At 36.8% G+C, this 17,552-nt stretch overlaps 1 protein-coding gene across 2 annotated transcripts in view; it reads left to right on the top strand.

Moving 5' to 3' along the window:
- WDR72 (WD repeat domain 72) overlaps positions 1-17,552 on the top strand; it is a 190,233-nt gene that overhangs the window by 45,628 nt on the left and 127,053 nt on the right. For both annotated transcript variants that reach the window (XM_029238335.1, XM_029238336.1), the window contains exon 13: positions 10,122-10,324. In XM_029238335.1, the coding sequence (XP_029094168.1) occupies positions 10,122-10,324 (203 nt within the window). The remainder of the gene's footprint in view (positions 1-10,121; positions 10,325-17,552) is intronic.

Raw genomic sequence — 17,552 nt, 5'->3', positions numbered from 1 at the left:
GATAAGGAGAGGTCAAATGCATGATCCAATATCCTATACTATAGAAAACTGAGCACCCTACCAACTTATTTCAGAAAATATCTTTTTCGTTAGTTCTGGCCTCCTGGCTATCCGTTATTGTGAATAAAGGTCCACGTTCTTCTAGCTGCAATTTAAAACTTAAAAGCTGTGAAAACAAAAGTTTTTTGTTTTTTTTTATTAGTTTGTGGTAAGGCAACAAAACCAAACCTTAATTCACATGAGGTTATTTATTCCACGAAGTGTGAGTATTCTCTTTTTGCTGCACATATATGACACGTTTGATTACTGTCTGCTCTTCCAGGCTCTGCTATAATTGTTTTACAATATGCATTTGTGCATTATCTTTTTTCTGCAAAATCTGAAAAATCCTGAATTCTAAAACACTATGGTCCCAAATGTTTGTTTGTTTGTTTTTAAATAAATTTATTTTTTTATTTTTTATTTTGGCTGCGTTGAGTCTTCGTTGCTGTGCGCGGGCTTTCTCTAGTTGCGGCGAGCAGGGGCTACTCTTCGTTGCGGTGTGTGGGCTTCTCATTGCGGTGGCTTCTCTTGTTGAGGAGCACGGGCTCTAGGTGCGTGGGCTTCATTAATTGTGGCACGCGGGCTCAGTAGTTGTGGCTCACGGGATCTAGAGCGCAGGCTCAGTAGTTGTGGCACACCAGCTTCATTGCTCTGCGGCATGTGGGATCTTCCCGGACCAGGGCTCGAACCTGTGTCCCCTGCATTGGCAGGCAGATTCTTAACCACTGTGCCACCAGGGAAGTACCTCAAATGTTTTGAATAAGGAATTATGGGCTTCTGTTATCTTTCTCTGTTATTCTCCCCAAAGTATTTGATAGCTTTCTACAAAATGCCATGTATACTCTGTGTCTTTGTTTTCTTGCCTCCCATTTATTTAACACATTTTAATCTGGCTTCTGCCTCCACTATTCTAATAGAACTGTTCTTGAGGTCACCTCGTTGCCAAGTCCAGTTGTCATTCTCTGGATGGCAAGTACTTGACTTGTCTGCACTCTGTCATCAGTGTCCTTCTCTTCTCTCTCCACCCTCAGCCTCACATGATACTGCCTTCTCCCGATGGCCAATAGCCCCTCTTTCCCAGGTTGTCCTACTTGTGTATGCTCTTTCTCTATTGTTTCCTGAGTCTGTTCTCAGTGTCCTTCTCCTTTTGTTTGTATTTTCCTTGGGCTATTTTACCAACACAGGTGCTTTTTTTTGTATGGTAAAATATACATAACAGAAATTTTACAATTGTAACTATTTTTCAGTGCATAGTTCTGGGGAATTAAACACATTTACATTGTTGTGCAACCATCCTCACCATCTTGGGAACATTTCCATCTTCCAAAAATGAAACTCTGTACCTATTTAAAAAAAGTCTTCATTCCTCCCTCCCCTCAGCCCTTTGCAAACACCAATCTACTTTCTGTCTCTATGAATTTGAATCTGACTACGCTAGGTACCTCATAAAAATGGAATCAGTACAGTATTTGTCCTTTTGTGATTGACTTATCTCAGCACAATGTCACCAAGGTTCATCCATGTTGTAGCATGTGTCAGAATATCCTCTCTTTTTAAGGCTGAATAATGCTTCATTAATGTTTTCTAATTCAGAACTGGGTAGGACAATGGTTGATGCCATATGTAACTACATACAAATCACTTAGAGGAAGTGGCAGTGGATTATAAACTATAGAAACAGTGATGGTGGTGAGAAGAGTAGGATAAAATGCTCTGGTTAAAGAATAAGAAAAAGGAAATGGTTCTATAGAGTTAAGAACACACCAAAGACCACTGGCTATATAAGTAAACTAAATAGCCATTCCATGAAAGTCCTGATCAGTAATTCCAAAGGGCATTACTGCTTCTTAACCTCAATATTGTCAAGTGTCTAGTAATGAACTTGGATCACTTGAAAGATAAGCTATGTTCTACATTTATTTTGTAAGCCTCCAGTAAAACATGGAATTATATAGTATATTTCAGAAGTACCAAAAACATTTAAAAATATACATTAGGGCCAGATGGATTGGAATCTTTATCATCTTTTACATGACCTGTTGAAAATTTTCCTGACTACCTTGCCAGTCAAACACTTTCTTTAGTTCTCTTCTCCTTATTGTCAACCAAACATGATTTACTTTAAACTTAGCCCTGAAGATGCCAAGCCTCAAGGTCTGTGGTGGAAATGTACCTTACTGCACAGCATTCTTCTTGCCTTTTCCTAGCTTTTAGTCAAAATACCTTCCCTGACCACTTCCTCAACCACAGCACACACAAATCCCCTGAAACTTATCCTTTCTGAACCTCTGTTTTTTTGTACCTTCCTGCATTAAGAATTAAATAAGATGTGTATTAAGTGCTAAGCAAAGATTAGAGTGTACTTAATTAATGGTAGCTAATGGCAGTTTTGATGATGATGATGTTAAAAAGGAGGAGAAAAAACATATCTTACATATAATTCGTTCTGAAATAATTCAGAGTTGTTTTTTTTTTTTTTTGCGGTACACGGGCCTCTCACTGTTGTGGCCTCTCCCGTTGCGGAGCACAGGCTCCGGACGGGCAGGCTCAGCGGCCATGGCTCACGGGCCCAGCCGCTCCGCGGCATGTGGGATCTTCCCGGACCAGGGCACGAACCCGTGTCCCCTTCATCGGCAGGCGGACTCTCAACCACTGAGCCACCAGGGAAGCCTAATTCAGAGTTTTAAAAAGGCATTTTTTTGATGTGGTATATTATTGCTCAATCCCAGCTATTTAGTGAATCTCCTCCTGGTTTCTAATACTCAGAGTATGAACGTAGGAGAAGGAGATTATTAAAAAGTATGGAATGTCTAGCCAGCCTTCACGTTTATTTGTTTTTATGACTATGCATGTATATATTTAGTTATTTATTTTACTTAAGAAGCAGGACTTTCACATGTAAAATAGTGAAAACAACAACAACAAAACTTGAGGTCTAAATCTGTGGTCCAAAGTAAAAGTACTGCCACAAGTCCTACCTGCATTAGTTTCTTATTGCTGCGTAACAGATCACCACAAATTTAGCAACTTAAAACAATACCCATTTATTAACTCACAGTTATGTAAGTCAGTCCAGGTGAGCTCAGCTAGGTTCTCTGCTTAGGGTTTCAGAAGGTCAAATTCAAGGTTCAGCTAACTGAGCTCTGAACTGGAGGCTCTGAGAAAGAATTCAATTCCAAGCTCATTCAGTCCTTGGCAGAATTTAGTTCTTTATGGCTGTAGGTCTGGGGTCCTTGCTGGCTGTTGGTGCTGTCACTCTCAGCTCCTCCAGGCCACCCCCTGATTCTTCTTTGTGGCTTCCTCTATCTTCAAAGCCAGCAATGGCACTTTGCATCCTTCTTATGCTTTACATCTCTCTAGTCCCCCTCTTCCACCAGCTGGAGAAAACTCTTGCTAATTTGGCCTGGCCCACCTGAATAATCTCCCTATTTTAAGGGAGAAACCTTAATTATATCTGCAGTGTTAGTTTTTGCCATGTAAGTGCTATCATCATATTCACAGGGGAAGGAATCACATAAAGATGAGGGTTATTGGGGGTTATTCGTAGAATTCTACCTATCATATTGGTGTTCAGGTAGGTTAGTGTCTCGAGGTCCCCATGGGTAAATGAACCCATAGAATGGAAGAATGAAGAAATAGGAGAAGCTTTTTGGGTAACTGGGTACAGAAACATGGCATGAAATTGTACAAGTGGCACTGGGGTGCCAGGATTATAGTGAAGGTACACTGAGAATTGGTGCTGACATGCCTGCTGGAGCTTTGGTCACCCATTCTTTGCCTAAAGGAAACCACTGCCATGTACCAAGGGGAAATTGATTGCAATCAAAAGGTTTTTGTCCTCCCATGACCAACATATCCCTCCAGAAAAAAGGGACTTTCCATATGACTTCACCCCTCACCCAGCCAGCATCTTTATTCAGGAGACTGTTCTCTGATTTTTCCTTGTCCAATACTCTTCCTTTTTCCAGGAAAAATTCCAGATCAACTCAGCAAATAAATACCTAATTAAATTAACTGACAACTGAAGTGAATAAATGATAGAGTCAAATCTCTAGGAATATTGTATCCCCTAAGTAACTTAACCTTCAACCAAGAAAATGAAAGGAAAAAGTCTATTTTTGAAATATTTTAGAAGTAAACAATAAGCATGTCTGGTGTAAAAGAATCAAAAATACAGAGTGAATGGCCTTTTACAATACTTAGAGGCAGTCCAATTTTAATGTTTTGTATATAATAGGTAATTATAAACTTAATTAAATATATTTTTTGTCTCATAATATAGAAATACTTTTCCATAAACATTCACTTCTTAAATTTGTTTTAAAATTATATGAAGTCTTAGAATGAGGTTAAAAATTGAAATATATTCATAGTAGCTTCTATGGTGTTAGCACATGTTTAAAAAGAAGGAATATTTAATAAGTATATACCTTATCCAAAAAACTCTACTTTCAAATTTGTTTAAAATTAATGCATTATTTGTAATCCTTATATCTCAACAACTTTAAACCTCGATGTATTTTGGTCCTTTTTTTTCTTTCACCCCACCCCATCCCCACTCCTTTATTCAGTTTTTCTGGAGGTCAGTGATCAGAATTAGATGTGAGTGTTGAGGTGGCCCAGCTGATAAATCCCAGTGTTTCTTTGAATGTGCCAGAGGCAGTGGCAGAGCTGGGGTTAAGGTCGTGGTGGTCAGAGACTTTGTGAAAATGTATTCTACATACCCTTAAGGTACAGAAGGTTGACGTGAAGCCAATCGTGAGTTTATCATATTAGGACTTTTATATAGAGCAAAATGAGCTGCCTCCTTGGCAATCTATTTTACAGCTGAATTTATTATATTCAAATACATTTAGGAGTGAAGGTACATGTCTTTATGCCTCGTTTAATGTTTTCAGATCCATCACCTATCCCCACCTTTCCCTTATTTTCTAGTTAGCTAAGTTTGATACCTCCAGGGTCCCCTGTCCCTGGTCAGAACCCCCATCAGTTATACATCTTCTGGAGTAAGATGCAGTAACTGTGAAATGGTTTTGTTAGGAAGGGGGCACCAGGTCGATCTCCATACACTTCTGCGAGCAAGGCAATGAACTTCATGTGTAACTGAAGATAAATGGTAAATCTTACAACAGACCCAGTGGTCAGATTCCTTGATATGTGGAATTGGATTACAGCTGTCAGTCAGCTGTTTTGTTGAAAGGTGATTTTATTAATTTGACTACAAGATTTGGTAGCGAGGCCATTATTTTGGCCTATTCTCTTTCAGAGAGAGTCACTTTCAAATATAACTGTCCTCTTAATTACTGCCCAATATCGTGGTGGATTCAGTTAGAAAATGCCTACCTGATGTAGAAAAAAGACTAACTCTATGATGTGTCCACTCACATGTTCTTAATGTTAAGCTTTAGTCATATAAGTACAATTTATATTAATTACTAATCACATAATAGGAATTATTTACCAAATTCTGATTTTTTCACAATCCCATAATAAGCACAATATTTACTTGAGAAAAAATTTTTGGTTAAGCAAATTGTTTAAAATTTGTTGGTTTATTATATACGTGATTTTACTGTGCTGGGTGGATTTTATGCTTCTGTAGTAATGCTATTTCTACAGAGTTCTTCTGAAGAAAAACACCATAAGTTATAATAAATCAATTACTGTCTCAAATTTATTTACATATAATTTTTAAGGAAATAAAATGTTTCTGTACAATGTGATAAAAAGTTAACCCATCTGCATATTGTTTTTGAATCTTAATTTACTCATTATTTGCAGATGTATTCATCAAGTGATCATGTTTTCTTTTTTAACCATTTCTGTCCATTATGAGATTATAGTTATTGCTTTTCCTACAGACTTAGTTGATCTAGATGTTAAGTTGTAGAGCAAAGTTTATCTGGCTGGGGCTTTTAAATATGTAATTTAAAGCTATTCATTAATTGGTAGCAGGCTATGATAATTTTGTTGATTTTGGAAAGCACATATTAGTGGGAGCTGAAAAACTGTTTAGATAGAAGATAGCAAGTATTTAAAATATGGGAAGATTATAAGAGAAATAAAAGCAAGGGGGCAACTTCTGATCATGTGGAAGGGAATCAAGTGTAGAATATTACTACTCCTTCCTTTCTTTATGTAGATATTCAAGTCTATGACATATCAGGGATATTTTATCATCTAAATGCATTCTCTTTACCCTCTGCCTTGTTTTTCTATCACAATTGAAGGCAGCATCCTTCCTAGTACATGTCTTGCTTTAAAATATCTTGATACTTCAAAATCAGATTTCATTACAGGCACATTACAAAGTGATTATTTGCCCTATTTAAAAACAAAACAAAAAAGCTATAGATGCCTTATAAATAATTGACAATCCCAATGCACTTAAAATATGACTGTATTTTAGCAACATACTGATTTACAACAGTTTCTGAATCTTCCTTCTCTCCTTTCCTCTCTATGTGCAGAAACTGCTAAAGGTTTTATGCTGGTCTCTTGACAAATCTCCCTCCAAACTCTCTTGAAAATGACGTTCTTTCATTGGGATTTAATCCTCACTCATCTGCTGATAATGCTTAAGCCTTTGTCTCTCTGCTCTGATTGCTATCTGGAACTGTACTTGTTAACTTTTCATGTCTGTTTGGATGGAAACAGAAACATCTCCTCTGTGCCCTCTTTATTAGGACCATTTAGGTAGCTAGCAAGCGGCTACTCCACAGGTCAAATTAAAATATGTCATTCAGAGACTTACTTGTGTTTCCAGTTCCAGATTCTTGGGACATCAGGAAGGACCTGGCCACACTGCTGAGGCCTGGGACAGGCGTCAGGCATGTGAATGCTGCTTTTCCCAGTGTTGGCTCCTCCTGGGCTCTAGGGTTGAAGTTTATAATGGGTATAATTTGGTGTTTTCTTCTGAGACCTTGGCATGCTCTGATGCTTTCATAGCCACCTCCTTCCACTGCTACAAGAAAAGGGTAAAATTTGTTTTATTCATTCAGTGAGCACATATTGAGCTCTGCTTTGTACCAAGCTCATAGAATACATACTTGCCAAAAAGAATTTAGTATCTAGTAGAGAGACAGCTCTGCATTTAAGTAAGCAGGTAAAATATACCAATTACAAATGTGTTAAATTCTGCAAAGTAAAGAAGCTGAGATAGAAAACAATGCATCAGAGGAGAATTTACTTTAGAAAAGCCTCTCTGAGGAGGTGAGGTTTTAAGCTAATTCTTAAGGAGAAAGATGGAGCTAGCAGGAGAGAATTTATTTTCAAAGATCTTTTCTCAAAAAAAAAAAATCTAATTTGTGAGCAAGGGGAGGATGACATGGGAGGAAGCAGGGGTGAGAATATGACTTGTGGGTCAAGGAGTTTGGATTTAATCCCAAGTGTAGCCACCGTGAAAAATCATTAGCCAGGTTGCTGATGTCATATAATCCATTAAGAAGTATTTATCTAGCCTTTAATTTAGGCCAGACTCCAGCCTGGTTCACTGAGGAGGATTAAAAAGTAAGGCAAATGTATAATCCCACTCTGATTTTGATTATAACCTACCCTGAGAGGCAAGGAGGAGTTTCGAGTCTCAGGTAGGAGGTGGGGGGACCACGCTGATCTTATGCTCAGTGAGCTCAGGCCTGGTGTCAGGCAGATCCCAGAGCCACAGAGCTAAACTGCTCACGAGGGGCTGAGTGAGAACCCACTGACGTCAGAGGAGGACTGTCATATGGCACAGCACCCACTGTGTGCCAGAACCTATTCTAAGACGTTTTACATGTCTACTCAATCAAATTCTCATAGTAACCCTGTGAGGTAAGAAGGATTAATATCACCATTGCACAGATGAGGAAACTGAGGCGCAGAAATGAAATGACTTGCCCAAGACCACACAACAGGTAAGGGTAAAAGCAAGATTCAAGTGCAAGGCAGGCTGGTGCTGAGTCTCCTCTTACCCACCATGCAGTGATGTCTCAGGACTATCAGCCTTGGTGGTAGAGAGGACCACAGCTAGGCACACGGTTTCAAAGGGGGCCACAGAGAAAGTTCTGGTGTAAAAAAAGAAAATGTGATTAGGGATGCTGTGGGGTGCTTGAATTAGTGATGAAAGCAGGATATACAAATGGAAATATTGTCAATATGGACCTAGGCTCTGCAAAGGGGATCTTGGCTGCTTCTTAAGTTTCTGTGCACTGGCTTTTTGAGGAATACGTAATTTTGGATCCGTGAAAACTGCTTGGAATACTTGCCAGTGCCATCTTTCCTTCATTTTCCCATAGCATGTTAATTGTTCTAAGCTCTCTTATGGTTGTTTCCATTCTTTAATGTACTATTGTATAGTTAGGATTAAAACAAATTGTATAAAACCTCATATAAAAAATGCAAGATATTTATGATTTTTTAATGATATTTTATACAATGAATATTTTACTTGGGGTAGATTTTATGGTATTTTTTGCACATCTACTTTGAGGGAGGAAATGGTATTGTCACTTTCAATAATATTTAACTCACATATGTCTCTGCATATTTCCTTATCATGTTCAGATTGATCCAAATGAAGAGTAGGTGTGAGTTCAATCATATTCTTGATGTAGTACAGTGCAAAAGAAAAAAAAAAAACCTAATTATCATTGAGTTCACTTTGGAAAGGAAAAGATCCCCTGAAATTAGAAGTTGCATTAAGCAGTTTTGTAAGCCTTCAGTTTCTGATATTTCTTTAATATCAGGCAGTAGTGACTATTCTGTCTCTTGCCAAAGGCAGCTTATTAGAGTCGAAAAAGGCATCCTGTGTTGGACCTCCTTGGGGTCTGCCCTGCCGCCTAGGTTACTATTTACATTAGGACTACTGTTCTTGCTATTGACCCTCTCTAACAATTTAAGTATATCTCTGAAGTCATGTAAATTCCATAATTTCAGGAATATATTTAAAGGAACATTCTGCATCAGAAGTGATTTACTGTGATATATTAATATTAATCAGGATATAATCAGGAGAGAGAAATGACATAGTAATTTGAACAGAGATCATTTAACATTAAAAAATTAGTAACCACCATAAAGAATTTCAGTGGGAGGGACAGGTTAATAAGAACTAAAGAAAACTAAACAGTATAGGAATAGCAGATTTAAGGAGCAGACATTACCCTAGAGCTGAGATAGCTGCCCAAGGAAGAGACCTCCCCAACCCCAGGGCTAAGATCCTGACCTTGCTGGAGAGGTTATAGCTGTGGTCACTGGATGGTAGTGGAGCTGCTGTGGTGTGGTATAACTTGCCAGAAATATGCCCTCTAGGGCTAGGGAAAGCAGTTCACAGGGAGATGCGTTACCAAGATTCCACTGAGTGTCATAACATTGTATTTTATAAAAACACTCTCTGTGAATTGTTTTCTGATACTTTGGCTCTATTTCATACTTGTTCCTTTTAACTGTAAATTGAAATTGCCAGTACTTTGAAATTCTGAAACTGCAAGAATGGCAGAGAAGAGGGCAAAATAATGTTTTTCTCTCCGAATAAAATAAGAAATAAAAGCCAAAATATATAACAGCAACAATATCAGCAATACCACCACCAGCAACAAAACCCTAGAGTGGCCTGAATTCCTGAAGCTGAGGGTACTTGGCCATCTCTGTTCTTATTTCCCCTATTCATGTAAATGCTGTATTACCAATAGAAACATTTTAAGGTTGGGAACCCAAGCAAAGCACTGTGGATTCTCTGTTGTTTGTGAGTTGGAACACTAGGGGACAGCACTAAAATATTCCATAGTTGTTTGTTATTGATCACTTGCATACTGTATAATAAGTATGAGATTTTACTGTTAACGACTATTGAATGCCCTGTTGATTTCAGTGGATGAAAAAGCACAAAGAGGAAGATGAGCTTTTCAAGTCTATAATTTCAGCCTTTGTAATATGATGATTTGAATAATTTAGAGAAAGCTCCAGGCTGTTTTTTGTTGCAAGGAGATAGTAAGGCACGATAACTTAAAGAATTGTGATTTTGTATTACAAGTGGTTTCTTCTTTTCATTCTTTGGGGGTAAATATTTTGCACAAATTTTTATTTCTAATCTTGTTTTCCAGGCACTTTGGAAAGACATGAAACGGGAGAAAGAGCAAGGATTATTCTTAATTGTTGTGAAGATTCACAGCTTCTAAAGCCTGAAGCTGTACTTCCAGTTGCCTCAGAGACACGTAAGCACAAAAGTGTAGAACAGAGGTCCCCCAGCTCCTACCAGTTTGGGCCAGTACCTTGCCCTGGTCTGCAGGTGGAGTCTTCATGTAAGGTAAGTTCAAATCAAGCTGCTGCTCACGAAGAACATTATCAACCCTGAGTAAGAAGTAAAGTGCTTTCATAAATATGTGGCCATTAAATATCAGTACAAAGATAAGAACTCAGAGATGATCACATCTACCAGACGTACCTACCAAGCGATCTTGGGTGAATCAGGATAACTTTTTGAGTGATTATTAGTTTTGAATGACTATAGCATTCTTTTTTGATAAGACAGGTCCTGGCTTATCAAGATTGAGCCAGTTTTATATTAATCCTTGAATTCTAGATGGTTTTCAATGAAAAGGGGGGAAAATTATATTCTGTGGTCGGGATCAATTTTTTTTTCACTTGGGTATTTGACCTCTTTTTAAAATGCTGATTACAAATAAACCCAAAACCATCAGAAAAACTGGATCGTTGTTTGGGCAATTCTTTTGGTATACTCAGCATCTCTAGGATCACTAGCTCTTTAGGATTCCAGGCCTCAGTTAACACACAATGATGGGGTTTACATTCATTTTCTCAAGCCACGTTAACCTGTGTCACAGAAATTTGCATGAGTTTGATTATTTTTCAGTTCTAAACATGACATAGCAATTTCATCTGATTTCTTTAAGGGATTCTTCCATTCTTCTGTCATCTACACCTCCAAGTTATCCCCTCCTCAGGTTGCAACTGTGGCATTTATATGCGTATATATAATGTAGTATTTTTTATGTAAACATATTTTCATAATAATGTCTATTTCTTTTTAATGGCTGCATTATGCTCTATACTGTGTATATACTATACTGATATGAATTATTTTCCTATGGCTTAATATATGGATTGTTTTTTATGCTTCAGTTTAGGACTAACACAACTATGAACCTAAAGTTTTTTTTTTTAATACTTAGTGTTATTTAATGTGATATATTTCCAGAAGTGGGGTTTCTAAGTCAAATTTTAGCTGATTTTTATTTATATGTTGTTAACATTTTCCATTATTTTCATGATATTATGAAGACTCAAAGTAACATTAATAAGGACTTTAAATAAGACTATTTTATCTCATGTGTATGTATGTAGTTAGAGGCAAAAGGATGTGTCATGTTTTAGGTAAGGCCAATTGGCTGCTAAGCTCTGCCTCAAAGCTGCAGGGGGGGTGGAGGTGAGGGCACCAGCGTATGAGCCTCAGCTTTTTAGGTTTAAAGACTAGATTTCGATTTTATCAGTGAGGCGAGAGTTTGTCAACCTTTTGAGAACTGAGTCGTACTAACCAAACACCCAAGAAATGAATATTTAAACTAGAATGACAATTCTTTAATGTATAATGATAAATACGATGGCAGTTCATTGCTCAGCACAGTCTCACAGTAGCAAAGCTACAGGGCATGAGGGAGAGCAGGGAGGTGGAATTTTAGCAGAGGATTCCTTGATGGGCATGGAGTCAGAGCCCCAGGGTATTCATTCACTGAGCTCTAGGAAGATAATGCAGTCTGTGCTTTCAGCCCATGGGGTACTATCTCCCTTGGTCAAGGCTGATATACATTGAAAAATTTCTAAATTTTGGATTTCTCTCTTTAGGCCAGCTACTTTTGTTTATGCTTTCTCCTGCAGATGTTAAAACCAGTGATTAGGCTGCAGCTTTTTTTTCCCTTTCTTTCCTTTTCTCATTTAGTCTAATTGTTTTTAGATTTTCCAAATCTGTTTTTCATGTTCTTAACTTGAAAGAAGAAGTCATGGTTTTTTTTTTTCTTTTGGCTATGCTGTGTGGCATGTGGGACCTTAGATTCCAATCTGTGCCCCCCGGCAGTGGAAGCTCGGAGTCCTAACCACTGGACCACCAGGGAATTCTCAGGAAGTCATGTTTTATAAGGACAATTATATCAATATGATGAAATTTTTTAACATTCACAACTGAAGTTGAAAGTGATAGGGTCTTAGTCTCCTAAAGTGGGAGACAGAACCACACTTCTATTACATATTTTAAGGTTGGGGTAAATAAAGCCCAGTGAGTGAGCCCAGCTGACCGCCAAGCATTCCCATCTTAATGTGGCTTTGTTGCTTTTCTTTCACAATAGAATTTGTATTTTATAGTGGAAATTATATGCTAGAATAGTGGGTGAGAACCTGGATATGTCTCTTGACTCGTGCATGTCATATGCCTAAGGTCTGCAAGAGCAAATCTCATTCATCAAGTGCCTATTTTACTAGCTTAATTCCCAGAAGGTAAACTGACTGCTGTTTCTTGCAGGACCTCAGAGCTACCCTTTAGGTAGTGATAATAGTATATATAGATTTCATTTTCTTTATATAATTTTGTTTCTTTCTTGACTCCAGGAGGCAATAAAATGCCGGGGTCTTGTTTTCCTACTCTTAGGCTGATTCCAACTTCATTTCCTAGCTGCTGCCCTTTACCTTAGATGACTGCAATTTCCAACTTTTACTCTCTACAGAGGTGGAGAATTGAATTAGACAGGACTATCACCTCCTTTGTTCTATGTACTTTATTTCTCTTATTACTGAGCTTACTGTTGAGTAGAGCTATTTTTATTTGTGCTTCTCCTAAGTTATATCTTCTCCAATTATGTACTGCATATCTTCTTCTCATGTCTTAGACTTAAGCCTTTAAGATTGTTTCATCTTAATCTTTTATTTATGAATTTGATAAGCATAAAATTTCAAGAATGCTTATAAATTCTCCATTCTCCTTTTTGTTAATATAGTAAAATGCTTCATTAGTTTTCATAAGAAAAAAAATCAGATTTATAGAAGAGGAATCACACTTATTTCAGAGCTGGGAAAAATGAGGGACAATAAGCCTGTAAAATTTGGAACAATGTAGGGTTACTCTGTGTTTCAGAATTTTTTGGTATGGACTTCAGTGAGAGACAAGTGAAATATTTTCGAATGGTAGCATGAACTGTTTAAAAGGAAGAATAGCATGTAATATCTGTGTGGTGAGCTCTTTGTGTTTGGCAATACTTTGCATTTATTAGGATGCTGTGTCCACTTTTCCTTCTTGCATTTGAAGAGTGCATATAGATTTAGGAGAAGGTTTTAAAGAGAACAACAAATACAATAAAACATTTAAAAAACGGGTCCAATTAGAAAGGCCAAAGGAGTTGAATTTGTGCAGCTAGGCAAAGAAAAATCTTTGGGGTAGGAGAGGACCAGAGTCTTAAAGGATTTAAAGGAATACAATATCATATTAGTGATGGGGAACTGCTTTTCTCAGATTCTGCTGAGGATAAGACAAGATAAAAACTGTTTAAATTGCAGTGGGAGGAATTTAGCTTCAAAGTAGAAAATAAACAACCTTACTAAAATCATCTTTACATGGCAAAACTCTTCATTACCTCATCAGATTTTAACGAGGGAAGGTCTTTTTTGTCTATTATTCTGTTGGTTGGTTTTAAATTCTTTTTCCACACTTCTTGTCTGTAAAATAAGTAAAAAAATAAACAGGATTATTTTAACTGCCACAATTTAGACCCATTGTAATGTTCTGGAAATGCCTTTTAAAAAAATAACCTGATTTTCTGTAGAATGGGTCCCCAACAGCTCCCCCTGGTTGCTTTTTTAGAGTTACATGGTTTAATATGGCAGCCATTAACCATAAATGGCTATGGAGCACTTGAAATTTGGCTAACACCACATGTTAAAATGATGTTTTGGATATATAGGCTTAAATAAAATATATTATTAAAACCAATTGCACCTGTTTCTTTCTATGTTTTTCAATATGGCTACTAGGCAGTTTAAAATTACACATGCAGTTTGCATTTTATTTATGTTGGACAAATGTTGAACTAGACCAGGGATAAGCAAACTTTTTTGTAAAGGACCAGATGGTAAATATTTTAGGCTTTGCAGGCCGTATTTTTGCTGTTGCAACTATTCATTTCTGCTGTTGGAGCACAGAAGCCACCACAGACCATTCTTAAACAAATGAGTATGGTTATGTTTTGATAAAACTTTATTTACAAAAACAAGCAGTGGACCACATTTGATACTCGCTGGCCATTATTTGCCAATTTCTGATCTAGTCAGTCCTCTCTAGACTTGGAAATCGTGAGGTACTTGGAGAAACTAGCAAAATAGCCAATACCTACCCCCTCCCTAGATATCTAAATTTTTAATAAAGCAACTTATCCCAACTTCTGCACTATGAGGAATGTAATCCAAAAGCCCTTGTATCAAGTCTGTTTCCTGACAGCATTCATGAAATTGATGTGTTTGAAAATCCGCCCTTTGTGGAAAACAAATGTGTACATTATGCTTCCTAATCCAAGCAAGATGTTTTAAAATGAAATTTTCTTTAAATAAAGCACTTATACATGCATCATTATCTAAATATATAAAATTGATTATAAATAATGCATTTACATTTATTTACGTTTCAGTTGAGCTTTCTAGAAATATGTTTGTATGTTTTTAACCTTTAGTTGACCTTAGAGTTATGCCTGTTTGGTGCCATTTGCTGAAAAATCTTATTAGAGCTTTATCCTGCTACCTCTTGTAAAACACAGATGGTGTACTGGTAGGCCACCAATAGAAAATCGGATCCCACTACTACATATTACTTTATTGGAATGCAACATTATTTCTTTTACATTTTATGAAACAAAAACATAACCAAAATGGAACTAGAGTAGTTTCTTAATTGTGCAATTTGAAAATTTCACCTGCAAATTTACATGTATCAACATGAAATAATAATTCACTGTGGCAATATTGCATGTTGCAGATTAACTCAGTTTTCATTAAACTATCTATATTTTATTATCAAAATTGAATTATTACAAAAAGAACAAATAATATTTATTTGAAAACAATTGTGTTATATAGGGATAAATCCTGAATATAGAATGATAATTTTCACATTTTTGATTACTAGTTAATTTTCAGTATCCTTTTTAATGTAATAAACAACATATGCCTATTGTTTCTAATGTAGACAATATTTTGCATCAATTTTATATAATTTTAAAAGAAAACAGATTTTTATTATTAGACATGCCAGCCCTTCATGAAAATATAGGAATTTCTCTCTGTTAACATTGGATTAAGATTTTTGTTTTAAGTATTTTGATTTAGTGAGTCCCAACTCAAAACTTAGTGCCTAAATGATATCACCTGTCCTAGTGAGATAGAATAGAGAAATATACAATAGAGAAATATAGAAGTCAATTTGCTTTTTGAAACACATGTGAAGTGGTGCAAGTTTTTGACAGTGTAACCATTTCTCATAAGCATTTTATATGGTAATTTTAACTACTGTAAGTCAAAAAATTGCTGTAATACGCAATTTTTTGTAGCTGTTTTATAAAGGATATCCCTTTTCTTACTTTGTGGCATGAGTTCAAGCATTTTTGATACAAACTTCCCTCAGTGTTGAGGAAAACTCTGAAAAGCATATCACAGCTTTGTTCCAAAACTAATTCAGGAGGTCTCAGAGTCACTGTGAAAAGTAGGAACCCCACACCGTTAAATGACTCCAGCTGTCCGCCGCGCACACAGAAGCAACCCTGAATTTCCTCACAGTACTTCAAAGCCGTGCTTGTATCTAAACATTCGTTGGCCATGTAAATCAGAGGCACAAAAGGAGAATGCTCCTATTTCATGGTGCGCGGCTGGTCTGAGTCCGGCTTTGTGCTGCACGTGCCGGTGGGGAGTGCCAGAAACAGAAGGGCACTGTTCTGACTCGTGTGACAAATGTAGTTAACACCAGATCCATATTAATGTTGTCAAGTTCCCTTGACGTATTTAAACAGATTTTAATTATTTTCAGCGTCCAAAGGCCTGAAATATATAGCCTAATAGTTCTTCAAAGAAAGCTTACTTAATGTGTGAATGTAAAACCTCTCATAAAAATGAAACTTTTATATTAGCCTTAGTCATTGACATAGGTTATTCATCAAGTCAGCAATTTGTGTGGCAAAGTGCCATTTGAATAGCGTATTGTTAGGCTACTTATGGTCCACTTGACAAGGGCTCTTTCTGTAAATAGTGCAATTTGACTCCAGCTGTTAAAGAGTGCCTTTGACAGTAGCCAAATAGAATGGAGATGCCTTACTGCACTGCCGAAAAATCAATATTGGGTTCTTGTTCATGGTAACCTGTTCTTTTCTCTTCTGTAGATTTATAAACAACTATCAAGGGTTTATAAGTGGAAGTTTAAGTATTATTTTAAATGTAATTCACTTTGAGTTTCAAATTAAGACTTGTGATAAATGGTACAAGTGCAGAGTTTTAGGATATTATTTCCACCCCCTGGTTCATGTTTAGTCACAATTACAGTTAAGTTGAATTTGGATTCTCCAGCTACAATAGAAAAGAATTAGTGTAAAACATGGACTCAAAATTGTGTGCCTGTTGTATACTGCCAGTGAAATTATTTCTTCTTTTTGATTCTCTTATCAGTTTATCTTCTGTGTCCTCCCATCTTCTCTGTGTGTGTACCTTTCTGTACAGATGGCAGGGTTCTTTGTGGCTGTGCCCATGGCAACACCCACAGATGTTGACAGGCAGTAATGTCCCCCGTGTTGTTGAAGATTTCCCTAAAGCAGAGTCTTGCTGGTTTTGAAGATTTTTCTAGCGTTTTCAGCAATACAGGGTTGCTATGATACCTGGCTGGCGGTAATAGATATTGAATCTTTTAATTACGGTAACCACACACAAGGACTTTTTTCACTGGCTTTCTCTGCTGTTGATAGCTGTTATATTTAGATACAGAAGAGGCAGTGAAATTATATACTCAAGATGAGAAAAAAATTTCCAGAGTTTACTTCGAATTCCAATATTTAATTTAAAAAATTTCCTTGTGTAAAAACCTTTCAGCAGACTGATGGAAATATAGTTTATTTAAATTGCAGATAAAATTTATTTAAATTATTTCTAGTTTTGACTGAACTTGATTCTGAATTTTTATTGTTTACTTGAGATGTCATTAAGCCTTCGTCTAAGGTGTGCTAAGCAGGATTTGAAAAAGCTGTCATTTTTAACATGGGAAAAGCTGGTGGAATGTGTACTTTCTCAAATGCCTCTTTCAGTGAAAGCTGTTAAAGTAGCCATCTTCCTATTACTGACCAACTCTGCATTTATGTGTTTTGGCTGAGATAGCAACTGAAAATTCATAAAGCTGATAATATAATTGTGTACAAAGACCTGTAAGGCTGATTCAAGGTCAGTGTTATTGTTTTTATAATTGCTGATAGGAAGTTCTCATTTCTTCAAGAAGAAGGGTTTGTTCT

This window comes from Monodon monoceros, unplaced genomic scaffold (genome assembly GCF_005190385.1).
Source record: "Monodon monoceros isolate NGI ecotype Baffin Bay Population unplaced genomic scaffold, NGI_Narwhal_1 Super_Scaffold_21, whole genome shotgun sequence".
Lineage (NCBI taxonomy): Eukaryota > Metazoa > Chordata > Mammalia > Artiodactyla > Monodontidae > Monodon > Monodon monoceros.
This window is presented reverse-complemented; position numbering and strand designations above follow the sequence as displayed.